General features: G+C 38.1%; 1 protein-coding gene and 1 long non-coding RNA gene across 4 annotated transcripts in view; one reads left to right on the top strand and one right to left on the bottom strand.

Moving 5' to 3' along the window:
• Positions 1-9,668, top strand: part of KCTD9 (potassium channel tetramerization domain containing 9) — a 61,109-nt gene extending 51,441 nt beyond the window's left edge. For all 3 annotated transcript variants that reach the window (XM_060015185.1, XM_060015187.1, XM_060015186.1), the window contains 3 exons: positions 4,951-5,056; positions 5,804-5,937; positions 7,751-9,668. In XM_060015185.1, the coding sequence (XP_059871168.1) occupies positions 4,951-5,056; positions 5,804-5,937; positions 7,751-7,867 (357 nt within the window). In that variant the 3' untranslated portion in view covers positions 7,868-9,668. The remainder of the gene's footprint in view (positions 1-4,950; positions 5,057-5,803; positions 5,938-7,750) is intronic.
• On the bottom strand, positions 7,853-11,348 carry LOC132427560 (uncharacterized). Its single transcript, XR_009519931.1, has 3 exons — positions 11,286-11,348; positions 9,739-9,775; positions 7,853-7,961 (listed from the first exon to the last, which is right to left on the bottom strand). It is a non-coding gene; the product is annotated as an uncharacterized lncRNA (long non-coding RNA).
• Positions 11,349-13,290: the final 1,942 nt, after the last annotated feature.

Genomic DNA, 13,290 nt, shown 5'->3' with positions numbered 1-13,290 from the left:
ACCTTTTTCCATCACCTCACTTTCAGTCTGTATTTGTCTGTAGCTCTGAAGTTGGTCTCTTGTAGACAGCATATACATGGGTCCTGTTTTTACATGCAGTCAGTCTATGTCTTTTGGTTGGAGCATTTAATCCATTTATATTTAAGGTAATTATCCATGTGTATGTTCTTATTACCATTTTGTTAATTGTTTTGGATTTGTTTTTGTAGGTCTTCTTTCTGTTTCCTCTTTTGTTCTCTTGTGATTTGATGACTGTCTTTAGTGTTGTGTTTGGGTTCCTTTTTCTTTTTTGTGTATATATTACAGATTTTTTTGTTTGTAGTTACCATGATGTTTTAATATACCAGTCTGTATGTATACATTATTGTTTTAAGTTGCTGATCTCTTAATTTCAAATGCATTTTAAATATCCTGCATTTGTACTCTCCTTCTCTCACAATTACTGGTTTTGGTATCATATTTGTGTGTGGATGATTTCCTACGTTTATAGTTGCCTTTACCAGTGAACTTTCCCATTTTATAATTTTCTTGTTTCTAGCTGTGACCTTTTCTTTTCCACTTGGAGAAGTTCCTTTAGCATTTGTTGTAAAACTGGTTTGGTGGTGCTGAATTCTGTTAATTTTTGCTTGTCTGTAAAGCTTTTGATTTCTCCGTCGAATCTGAACGAGAGCCTTGCTGGGTAGAGTGTTCTTGGCTGGAGGTTTTTCCCTTTCATCACTTTAAATATATCGATATATCGTGCTACTACTTTCTGGCCTGCAGAGTTTCTGCTGAGAAATCAGCTGATAGTCTTCAGGGGATTTCCTTGTATGTTATTTGTTGCTTTTCCCTTGTTGCTTTTAATATTTTCTCTGTCTTTAATTTTATCAATTTGATTATTATGTGTCTAAGTGTGTTCCTCCTTGGGTTAACCCTGCATGGCACTCTCTGTGCTTCCTGGACTTTGGTGACTATTTCCTTTCCCACGTCAGGGACATTTTTAGCTATTATCTCTTCAAATATTTTCTCAGGTTCTTTCTCTCCCTAGTCTCCTTCTGGGACCCCTTTAATGTGAATGTTGGTATGTTTGACATTTGTCCCAGAGGGCTCTTAAACTCTCATTTCCTTTCATTATTTTTTCTTTATTCTGTTCCACGGCAGTGGTTTTCACCACTCTGTCTTCCAGCTCACTGCTTTGTTCTTCTGCCTCATTTATTCTGCTACTGATTGCTTCTAGTGTATTTTTCATTTGCTATTGTATTCTTCAACTCTGTTTGTTATTCTTTATATTTTCTAACTCTTTGCTAAAAACCTTCTTGCAACTTCTCGCTCTGTGCATCCATTTTTTCCCCGAGTTCTTGGATCATCTGCACAATCATTACTCTTAACTCTTTCTCAGGTAGATGGCCTATCTCCACTGCACTTACTTGTTCTGCTTCTGGGGTTTTATCTTGTTCCTTCTTCCAGAACTTATTCCTTTGCCATCTCATTTTGTTTAAGTTACTGTTTTATTTTTATGTATGCAGTGGCTTATGTTTCTTGACCTTGGAGAAGTGGCCCTCAGTAGGGGTTGTCCTATGTGTCCCAGCAGCACACTCCTTTCTCATCACCCAAGGGCCAGCCTGGTCCTAGGGTACTTTCTGACCTATGTTTGCATACTCAGTGCTGCAGGATCATAGTTTTCTTGCTCCTAGTGTCTGCCCCCTGCAGTGTGAGGCTTTGTCTAGAAGCTTGTGCAGGCTACCAAGCGGAAAGGGCTGGTGCCTGCCCACTGGTGGGTGGAGCTGGCTCTTGGCCCTCTGGTAGGCAGGGCTGTGTCTGGGGGCATGTCGAGAGGTGTCTGTAGGCTCAGGAAGTCTTTAGGCAGCCTGTCTGCTGATAGGTGGCGCTGTGTTTCCATGCTGTTAGTTGGTTGGCCTGAGGCATCCCAGCACTGGAGCCTACAGGCTGTTGGTTGGGGCCAGGTCTTGGTGCCAGGGACCCAAAATGTCTGCCTCCAGCCAGAGTTCACGTAGATCCCTGCTATGTCCACCACCAGCTTTTATGACCCCAGAGAGAGCCACAGCTGTCGCCCCCCACACCACCTCCCCAGGAGACCCTCCAAGACCAGCAGCTAGGTCTGGCCCAGGCTCTTATGGAATCATTGCTTTTGCCCTGGGTCCCAGTGCATGCAAGATCTTGTGTGTGCTCTTCAAGAGTGGAGTCTCTGTTTCCCCCAGTCCTGTGGAGCTCCTCAGGAAGCTGGCCTTCAAAGCCAAATGCTCAGGGGGCTCCTCTTCCTGGTGCCAGACCTTTAAGCTGGAGAGCCTGGCGTGGGACTTAGAGCTGTCACTCCTGTGGGAGAACTTCTGTGATATAACTGTTCTCCAGTTTGTGCATCACCCACCTGGTTGGTATGGGATTTGATTATATTGTGAGTGCACCACTCCTGCCATCTCATAGTTTCTTCCTTATGTCTTTGGATTTAGAGTATCTTTTTTGGGGTAGGTTTCAGTCTTTTTTATCACTGGTTGTTCAGCAGTTGTGATTTTGGTGTGCTCATGAGAGGAGGTGAGCTCAAGGTCCTTTTACTGGTCTCTCAATGGCCTATGTAATTTTATCTGATACATACTGAAGTGCTATAGAATTGCAAATTTAATTATTGATAAAAAATGGCTCATGTTGAGGAGTTGTTGCCCAGAGTGTGTGGGCCGTGAAAGTCAAAACTAATCGCTAATTGTCTTTGGCACTTGAAGATGACTGCTGATGAATGGCCGTACATATTGCAGTGTCCACAAAATATGATGTGTTCTAAGCACAAGATGCACCTAATGGTTCCACCCCTCTTGTTGAACTTCTCTCCTAATTTATCCCTCCCTCATGGGCTGTGAAACCTTTCCATAGGAACCCTCCAATTCTGCTGTCGACCAAGATGACCTCAGCTGTTATCACAGTTACGTGGTCCATGTCTGACCTGCACCCTCTGTTCTGTCAGCATCCTTTAGAGTGTTTCCTCCATGTGCTCCAACTGCCATTATTGACTTTAGTCTGCTTTGTAAAAGCTGGTATAATAATCCAGCTGTTATGAATCCATTGCACATTCCCAGTGCAAGACTTATAGTATGGTAAGAGCTGGAAGGGACCTTGATGGTCGAGTGTGACCCCATGTTACAGACTAAGAAACTGAAACCTGGAGACTTGCCCAAGCCCCAAAGCCTAGTTTGCCAACAGTGTTAGAACTAGACTCTAAGCCGTGTATTTTCTTTTCCTTATGTCTTTTTTAAATGACTTTTTCCTTTGGAAAATGTCAAACATAAACAAAAATGAGCTAGTATAATGAATCCCCCTTATATCTCCATTCCTCAGCTTCAGCAATATCAGTGTTTAAACAATCGTGTATTGTCTGTACCTCTCCAAAGATTATTTTACAGCAACTCATAATTTCACTTGTATTTATTTTATTTATCTTTTAAAGATAAGGGTCATTTTTAAAAACAGTCTTAATATCATTATCATACTTTAAATAAACAGTAATAACCTAACTGCTTTCATCAAAACCCATTGCCCCTTGATATAGTAAATAGCCCAGTTCTTACAGTTGCAATGCTGGTTTACTTAGGAGCTGAATTCTGAGGTCTCAGTGTTGGTGACCTGCTTTACCATTAGATAAATAGTGGGTGAAATGCTTTCTATGGTTGGAGACAGAAAACTTAACTTGAATTTCTTATATATTTGTTTCTTTTTGAGATTCCACAGCATAGCCTTGAGTATAGAGCAGTACTTATATAATTACCTTGGAAACTTTTCATAATACTTACAATCTGTTTTACCTGGGAGTATAACATAGGGAACCAGAGACATTTATTTTCAAGTTGTCAGCTTCCTGTCCTGTTATATTTTCAAGCACATAAAATCCAGTCGTCTTTGAGTTATGTTGGTCCTTCCAGGTCTTCATCGTCCTACCTGTCAGTCTGAGCTTCTGTACTACCTGGTATTAAAGCGCAGGCACAGATGGAAATGCACATGTGTTCGTCAGTTATCTGTGATTTGAAATGGCCTATAGCTTATCTCCCTTTCACTAGAATTGACTGTAGGGTGAATGAAATTACACTTACGAAACAAGGATTTTTCTTGTTAGGTATAGCTATCGCATAACTTGATCAGCCTTTGGATTTTAGAGTTCTTCACTGATCTAATTTATAATAACTACAGTTATCATTTATGTAGTGCCTTACAGTTTTTAAAACACCTTTACAGATAGCTTCCTGCCTGATAGTAGTTGTTAGAGTTCAGATCTGATGGCATTGAATCCTCTGAGACAAACTAGCATAATTTACAATTCTAACATATATTTTCTGGCTTTTTCCTCTTTATATCTTGTACTGTGGCTTGGGTACTCAGGATTGACAATGTGGTATAGCAACAACATTGCTGGTTGGTACAGAAAGACCCTACAAACAACTTGGTGGTGTTTGTAGCTAGATGATGCCTTTCATTACTGGCCTTAGCAGTCTGGCCTTTGAAAAGAAGGTAGTGGTAGCATTATTGAGCATCAAGAATTTCATTGATTGATTCCTACAATAATAAGGAAGGAGAAAATCCATACCCCTAACAAGTTTCTTCACCCAGACATTTCAACTGTCACATTGTCATGGCCTGGGCTGTTTATAAAAACAGAAATAGGGATGTCATGGTCCAGACTCCTCAGCTTCTTTATCTAAACTCTTAAGTTTCATGTAAAGCAGGAATGCTGTTGTTTATTTGCCTTTTGTTTTTTTTAAAACAACTATTTTTTAAAAGCATTTCTCAGTTTTTATTGGGTTCAATTGGAAAAGTCTTTATTGTAAACAGAAACTAATTGATTGTAAGTGTATCAAACTGAGATTTTTTTTTTCCCTCCTTTTTTTTTCTTTTACTGTTTGAGCTAATTTTTTCTATTCCAAACAAAATTCTGAACCTTAATACGTGGACATTTCTCTTTTCCTTTGCCAGTGTGCAAATCTCCAGGGAGTCAAGATGCTCTGTTCTAATGCAGAAGGAGCATCCCTGAAACTGTGCAATTTTGAAGATCCTTCTGGTCTTAAAGCCAATTTAGAAGGTGAGATTCTATCTATAATTACCTTCTCTAAGGTAAAAACACACTGTTAAGTAAGTAAAAAGCCCTGCAAAACAATTGTTACTGCTAAAACATGACAACCATAGGGATGTAGATTTCTTCTGTCTTATACTTAGAGAATTTGCAAAGGGATTAAGCCATTGCTTGGTCTCAGTCCTGGTGACCAACATGCTGAACTCGGGAAATGTGGCCTCCAATGTTTAAGGAGGCTTCAGTTGGAGAATTAAGTATCAACATCTTAAACTTTCAAACAGAACAGCATAGCCTTACACGGACCAAAATTAAGAAATTCAGTTTGCATATAGCCAGGCAGTTTTTTGTCATTTTTGGATATAATATTTTGTTTATGAATTCCTTATTGCTTTGTTGTGTCCATGAACTGGTCAATTCATTTATTTGTATATTTAGAAGACACAGTACTTATCTTCACTGCCATGAACTTTCCAGGGCATATTTAAAAGTGCTAATTATCATAAGACCGAATTTAATTCCTCCATCAAAAATACAGACTAAAACATGAATGCTTAATTCATAGTGTAAGCAAACATATTGTTAACAAAGAACTCTTTATATATGTATGTTGGTTGAGAGACAGATTTATAATTCAGTCATTTACAAAGGATCCAGAGGTCATCATTCACCTCTATTATAAGTCACCTTGCATCTTTTGAAGATGGATGACTATAAATATTTTCAAGTTCAACTGTGCCTAAAATGTATTCCCTTTAGGTGCTAATCTGAAAGGTGTGGATATGGAAGGAAGTCAAATGACAGGAATTAACCTGAGAGTTGCTACCTTAAAAAATGCAAAGTTGAAGAACTGTAACCTCAGAGGAGCGACTCTGGCAGGAACTGATTTGGAGGTGAGTCAGCAAGTTGAAAGAGTTTTTATTAATCTAGAATTACTGAGTAGCTCCTGCAAAATGTATTGAGATCATAAACAAAGTAGTTGGCTGGTCAAAACTGCCAGGTAACATGCCAGCCCAGCTGAAGGGATGCTTTCCTTTCAATTGCTTGTTTAAACAAATTTGAATTCCAGAGTAGGATCCGGTTACCTAAGTTACAGATGCCAGGTTCAGATTTGAAGACTCAATCTGGCATTCAGTCTGAGCTGATTTCATTTCTCCTCTTTTCCTTGGGTCTCCCTCAAGTAGATACATTTGATAGATGCTTTTTTAATCCAGTTGATTGTGGTTTCCTTAAATTTTAATTCCAAACAGAATTTAATTGGGCCAGATTATTTCTTGAACTACTTGAGAAATTGAAATGACATCTGTGTTTGAAATCAGGTTCAGGGAAGCCTGTTCTAAATCGGCATCATATTTTTTGAATCTCAACCTGAGATTTTCATTCTGTCCAGTCACCTTTTTCGTCAGTATTGTCTTGTATGTATCATCTTGATTGGCAGATTTAGCGTGCAGACTCCAGAGCTGTTAATAGGTCTGTATCATCGCTCTCTGGTAGCTCTTTCTGCGACAGTGGGCATGTTCTGTGACCCTGCTGTCAGTCCAGTAACCACCAGCCACCTATGGCTCCTGAGCTTTTAAAATGTGGCCAGTGCCACTGAGAGATGGATTTTTTTAATTGAATTTAATTTTTATTCATTTAAACATAAGCTGCCACACGTGGCTGGGACTATCGTACTGAACAGTACAGCCCGATACAAGAAAACCTGGCATAGACTGGATTGTAGAGACTAGCGCGTCAACGTTTAGCTTGCTGTTGATTTTTTAAAATGTTTTCGCCTTGTTCTCTTGGTAGGTCTTAGCAGCGTAGTAGCAGGCCCCATTAACCTTAAAGGCAAAAAGAACCAGCCTAAGACTGAAGGTATAAACCTATTATAAGCACCATTATTTAGTTTTTTATTATGTGTTACTGTCACCTATGATGATGATTGTTTTTCCTTGGTTTGAGTTAGCATGTAGTCAATGCGGTTAAACAGCAGAAAGCTTCTCTTTATCCAGCTGATTGCAAAGACTAATCAGGTTGACTGTTGGGGCAGCTGCTGACAGGTTATGTGCAGTCACCCTTCTCTCTAACCATTGTCCCCACCATCCCCAGGGATGTAGGACTTATCCAAAATCCCTGTCTCATCTGTCACTCCCTGATCTCAAGGGAAATTTGAAAGCAGTTCCCACTTATGGTGGTGGTTACACTGCTGTATACATTTATTAAAACTCATTGAACTGTACAAATAATTTGGGGGTTAAAAAGAGGTAATTCCTTGCTCTAAGAGTGTTAGGGTTGAAGGAGAATCTATTATGCAATTTAATGAAGTGAAATCCCTTTCTCTCAGATTTTTTTTTACACAGTCTCCCCCACCCCCTCACTCCCATGCCTTGCATTATTATTGTTCATGGATTGTTTAGATACTTTTTACTCCATTGGAGTCCATTCTGGATTTTAAATGCCTAAAACACAGAAGGGACATGCTTCGTCATTAACTTTTGTTTATACCTATTGACAGTGGTCAGCCTGAGCATCAACTAGAGAGAGTAAATACAGAGAGAAGAAAATATGACTTTCTTCTAAAATTTCTGGAAGTTCTCCAGAAATAACTTGAGTTTTATTGTACAGGAACATTTTCCTAATATGCCCCAGGAATCACTTTGAGAGGGAACAGATGAGGCCTTAAATCTGTCTGTTACTTCCAAGAATATTGTTTTTGTCCTACAGAACTGCGACCTGTCTGGGTGTGACCTTCAAGAAGCCAACCTGAGGGGTTCCAACGTGAAGGGCGCCATCTTTGAAGAGATGCTGACACCACTCCATATGTCACAAAGCGTCAGATGAGAATCCTGGGGATGGAGGAAGATGCTGAAGACGAGAAATGCTCTCCGTATCACTTTTCTTTCTCCACCCACTCAGCTGTCTGGAAGAAATAACACTGGAAGGGAATTAAAAAAAAAAACAAGGAGAGGATTATGCTTGTTCTCAGAGGTGCATAAGGGGAAAAAGTGACTTTTTTTCCACATTCTGATTTTAACAGAGAAGCACTCATTTAGTAGATGTAGGGAAGCTAGATTAGATTGCTGCCTTTTGAGTGGAGTTAGGGGGATTTGCCTGGCTTTGTGACCAGGAATAGTATCTATTATATTTGCTTTTCAATAGGCATGATGTGGAAATACCATCTTGGTTTGAAATGCATTTGAAGATTTTAATTTATGAAAAGCACAACATATGCAATTATATTTATTGAATCTTTAGATGCAGTATGGATATTTAAATTGTTAAACTTTATGACAATTTTGAAAAGGTTGTTCAGGTTTATAAATATCAGTAGCTTTAGTGATGCCTCCCCTACTTTAAATACCTGTCACACCGTGTGAATATGGTGAGATCAGACTCCCCAAGGCTTTCAGGTTCATTTTTTTTTCTTTAAGAACAAAACATTAGCTAAATTAAAGAAATCCTCTGTTACTGATTGAGACAGAGTGGAAGGCAAGAGATATTGTTGTCCATCATTGTCAGCTTAAGTAACAGTGGAACTTTCCAAATGGAGGAAGGATTTACTTACAGCTACAACTTTTGAATGAGCATTCCTTAGGATTTCATTCTTAGCAAGTTCCACTCAACGCCAGACCAGGCAATTTTATCTATTTACACTGCTAGCCTGGTTTCCTCCTGTAGAGTCAAAACAAGCATAGGAAAATAGTTCTGAACCAAAAAAACCAAGGTGCATAATTAACGTTCATTTAATTCAAATGCTAAATAGTTTAAACAGGGCCAGCTCGGAAATAAATAGGTATTAAATCCCAATCCACTGCGATCAGCTATAAAATACGAATGAATATGGTAAATTCATCTTTTAGAAGTCAACATAATATAATTGCAGCTCAAAACCCTACAACGGGGAATGAGGACTTTTAAACTGACAGTTTGACTATAGCTATCAACAAACTTAAATGAAAATAAAGGCATTTGACTGGTCCAAGATGTAATACCAATAAGTCAGCACCTGTGGTTCTTATATTTCTGGTTTCTTTTGTTTTAATAAATTTTAGCCTGGCTTTTTTGAGTCATTATCTCTGCAGCAGCAGGGGCAGGGCCTGTACTTCCTTACCAGTAACCGGTGTCCTATGTCTACCCCAAGAGCAGGGATGTTAAGCTGTGTCCATATGGGTTCTGAATTCTGCAGACTCATCGGTTTGAGGCAAGGAATCATTAAAAACCACTTTGTCTCCTTTGGGAGAATGACATGTCTTCAATATTTACGTAGCTTATTCTTCTATATAAACATATGCAAAGCTTTCCTTAACAGTAAAGGGTATATATGCATAGTGGGAGGAGGTCAGACCTTTACAGGTGAAGGAAAGCAACTTCAGAAATGAATTATTTTCTTTGCTTTATTATTTTTACCAAGACAGAGAAGTATTGTATTGAGAGATATCTATTTTCGTAATCAATATGTGCCTAAATTATATTTAAATCATTTCACTCTGTACTATATTTTCAATAATTATAGAATGTGTTGTTCATCCACTTAAGGGTACATCTGTAGACATAACCTAAGACTGCAGAAGAATCTGAAAGATCCAAACACGGTATGCTTAGAAAATGCAGGTTTTGGATCTAATGTATACTGCATTAATAAACGACGTAAAATGTTGAAAAGGAGTTTCTTGTCTTGCTTTTGAAAATCAGAACTTTCCAAATTTACTTACATTTCTTCAATATGTGTTGAAGACCAGCCCCAAGGGTCTGGGTGGAAAAGGAAGGAAGTGCCGTTAAAGTTATTTCTTTAAGCATGGTTATTTTATGACCCTCCTCTTAAAATCCACCATTCTAACAGCACAAAGACATTCCATTAATGCTTAACGAAAGAAAATACTGTCTTCCAATAATTCAATTTTTGTGTTACTCTTTAGCTGATGAACATTATTACCAGCTAGCTTTTATTAGGATGGTTACGTATTGATACATTGCCCCTAAAATGTTCTAGCCTGACAACCAGAAGAAAGAAGTTTAAGAAGGAAGGGAAGTTTCAAAATAGTAAAACTTCCATTGACCCGAGCAATGAAACATGACTGTACACATAGGTTAAAAACACAATTGGAGGAGGAGGGGTGGGGAAGGGCTAGAAAAGGGTTTAAACCTAAATTAGCTAATTATCTACACTGAGAAAATTCAGAACTCATGTAACTGTTTAGAGCAATACATATGCTGTAATATAGTCTAGCCTTTTAACTATAATTTCAAAGCCATTTTAGTAGGAAATATTGTAAATTCATTTTCTTATGAAGTTTACCATCATAAGTCGAGACTTGGGGTGTTTTCTCCAACTGTTCATTTCATGAATTGGAAGTAAATCTACCGCAAGTCAACCTTAAATCATCTTTGATATATGAAAAGCCCTAGAATTTTTTTAAATCTCCAAGGAAGTATTATCATCTTTAAAATGTACAACTCTAAAAGCAGTTACATTACTTTTGGTATAAAGTAGCTTATGCAAGGATTAAATTCTCCAAAACCCTTTCACAACTTTAGATATGTCAGCAGGAGTTCATGAGTCCTTCCTGCTGAGATTTTACATTAGGACAAAGAAGGTTTCCATCTGTCATTCAGCAAGATTACTAAACCATTATTGTTACATTTTAATAATTCTGAGGGTTTGTTTTTTTAATGCTAAAAATGGGGCCATTTTCCCTCTAAAGCCATACTTGAAAATTTGGGAAATTTCTAAATTTAGGGGAAAAGTATAACTATAAAATCCAAATATTTAAACCCAATTAACTAAATTCAGCTTCCTGGTAAATCGATCTATCCTTGGAACTGTGAAAAGGATCAAAATTTGTCACCAAACCTCCACATTCCATTAATTGCATATTTATTTGATATCCTATTTGGTGCCCTTGAGATCTAGGACAATGCTAAGGCAGGCTTCAAGGGCATGAAGCATACTGGATGAATTCACAGACCATGTGGCTGTGTTCATGTAAAAATTTCAAAGCATTCTTCAAAGATTTAATACCAACTAATAGAAATAAGCTACCAGAAATGCAGGGATGCTTAACCAGAGATGAGTGATTAACATGACAATAAGGGTCAGACGTCTCAACTCCGCTTTCATTACTCCTAACCAAAGACCACATCTGCTTAAGCAACACTGTTAGAAGCATATCTCTTTCAGCAAACATGAAATCAATTGGACAATTTAAACAAATATCGTTCAAACATAATGGACTCTTGTTGAAAACTAGCCTCTCATTACCTTTACAGTGAGATAAGATTGCACTCCTCCGTGTCAGAATGGCGCTTATATTATTCAGTGTCTAAATGAGATAAAATAATTTAAATGAGATAAAGTCAATCACTTACGTTCTACTTTTTAATGCCCCCTCTATTGGCAATTATACTTTAAAGTTTATCCTCTTCAGAGGATCTGACAACCTCCACAGAGGTGGCTGGGCAAAGCAGGAGTGTATTTGGGTGGAACGATATTGCTCTTTATGCCAAGATCCTTGCAGATGTAATTATTTCACAGGACACTGGGCAACAACTGACTGGTTTAGCATCCTACTCGAGGAGAAATGCCAATCCCGGCTCTAAAATGAACACATATTCAGTTACTTTTAAACATTTTTCCGCTCAGCAAATGTAACAGGCCTTCCATCCAACTGTACATGAAGGTTTAATTCTGTGTCGGATAAAACATATCTTTGGACAGCGTCTGTGCAATTGTGCTGGGAGACGTTTACTAAGACCTTGAAAATAGTAGGGGAAGAGAATTTAATGGTTTAAATCAAACTGGTTTAAAGCCACCCTAGACTTTCTATGGAGTGGGATCTGACGGCAAAGACTTAAATTTTCTGTAATTTAAGAAACAAGTATTAAAAATTAAAAGTCCACTTCCTTTGGGGAAAAAAAACCAACACGTATCTTTGATGCAGAAGTAGAGGAAACATTAGGTCTAATCTGGCTAAAAGGTCCTTACCTTTTATTCATTCATTCACACATTCATTCCAATCTATACTTATTGAATGCTGATTAAATGCTGGGGATTTTTAAATTATTAATTTATTTATTTGGCTGCGCCGGGTCTTAGCTGCGGCCCACGGGATCTTCCTTGCCACATGCGGGATCTAGTTCCCTCACCAGGGATCGAACCCAGCATGGAGTCTTAACCACTGGACCACAAGGGAAGTCCCTAAATGCTGGGATTTATTAACAGATGTTTAAATAAGATGGGATCCTTGACCATCATGAGTTACAGCCCAGGGGTAAATTAGGAAAGACAATCATGGATTCAAATAAATGTAATAAAGAGTAGTGGATCTCTCTCTTTTTTAAATGCTTGTACTGTGTAAATAAAACGTCCGAGGGCTCACTACTGGGGTGAAACATATCTCTGTAAAATTTGGATCATGATGTCCACTTTGCAGGACTAATAATGAAGCAGGTTAGTCTCATTCACATGCCAGATTATTTCTCATCTTTGTACTCCCATGACCTTTAGCACAGGGATTTGCATCTTTTAACTCAATAAGTATCTACTGAAATGAGTTGACATGGGCCTAAATCTACTCTAGATGGTTTTGCATTTAGCGGATGCTAACTACAATGTTTCTCCTTACCTTTCTGATGCTGTATAAGGCTTTCAAGAAAGAAGATGTGGTATATATATACGATGGAGTATTAGCCATAAAAAAGAATGAAATAATGCCATTTGCAGCAACATGGATGGACCTAGAGATGATCATACTAAGTGAAGTAAGCCAGGGAAAGACAAACATCATATGATACTGCTTATATGTGGAATCTAAAAAAAAAAAAAAAAAAAAAAAGATACAAATGAGCTTATTTACAAAACAGAAATAGAATCACAGACATGGAAAACAAATTTACAGTTACAAAAGGGAAAAGGGAGGGGAGGGATAAATTAGGAGTCTGAGATTAGCAGATACACACTACTATATATAAAATAGATAAACAAGGTCCTACTGTACAGCACAGGGAACTATACTCAATATCTTGTAATAGCCTATAAGGGAAAAGACCTGAAAAATAAGTTACACATGTGTGTGTGTGTGTGTGTGAAAGAGAATCACTTTGCTGTACACCTGAAACTAACAGAACATTGTAACTCAACTGTACTTCAATTTTAAAATCTAAATAAATTAAATAAATAAAAAATAAGTCAAGGAGGAAACCTGGAGGGTAGCAGACTGGGGAATTTTCAAACTCACGCCATCTATTTTGGCGATCCTATATGGGCT

Source organism: Delphinus delphis, chromosome 6 (assembly GCF_949987515.2).
Source record: "Delphinus delphis chromosome 6, mDelDel1.2, whole genome shotgun sequence".
NCBI lineage: Eukaryota > Metazoa > Chordata > Mammalia > Artiodactyla > Delphinidae > Delphinus > Delphinus delphis.
This window is presented reverse-complemented; position numbering and strand designations above follow the sequence as displayed.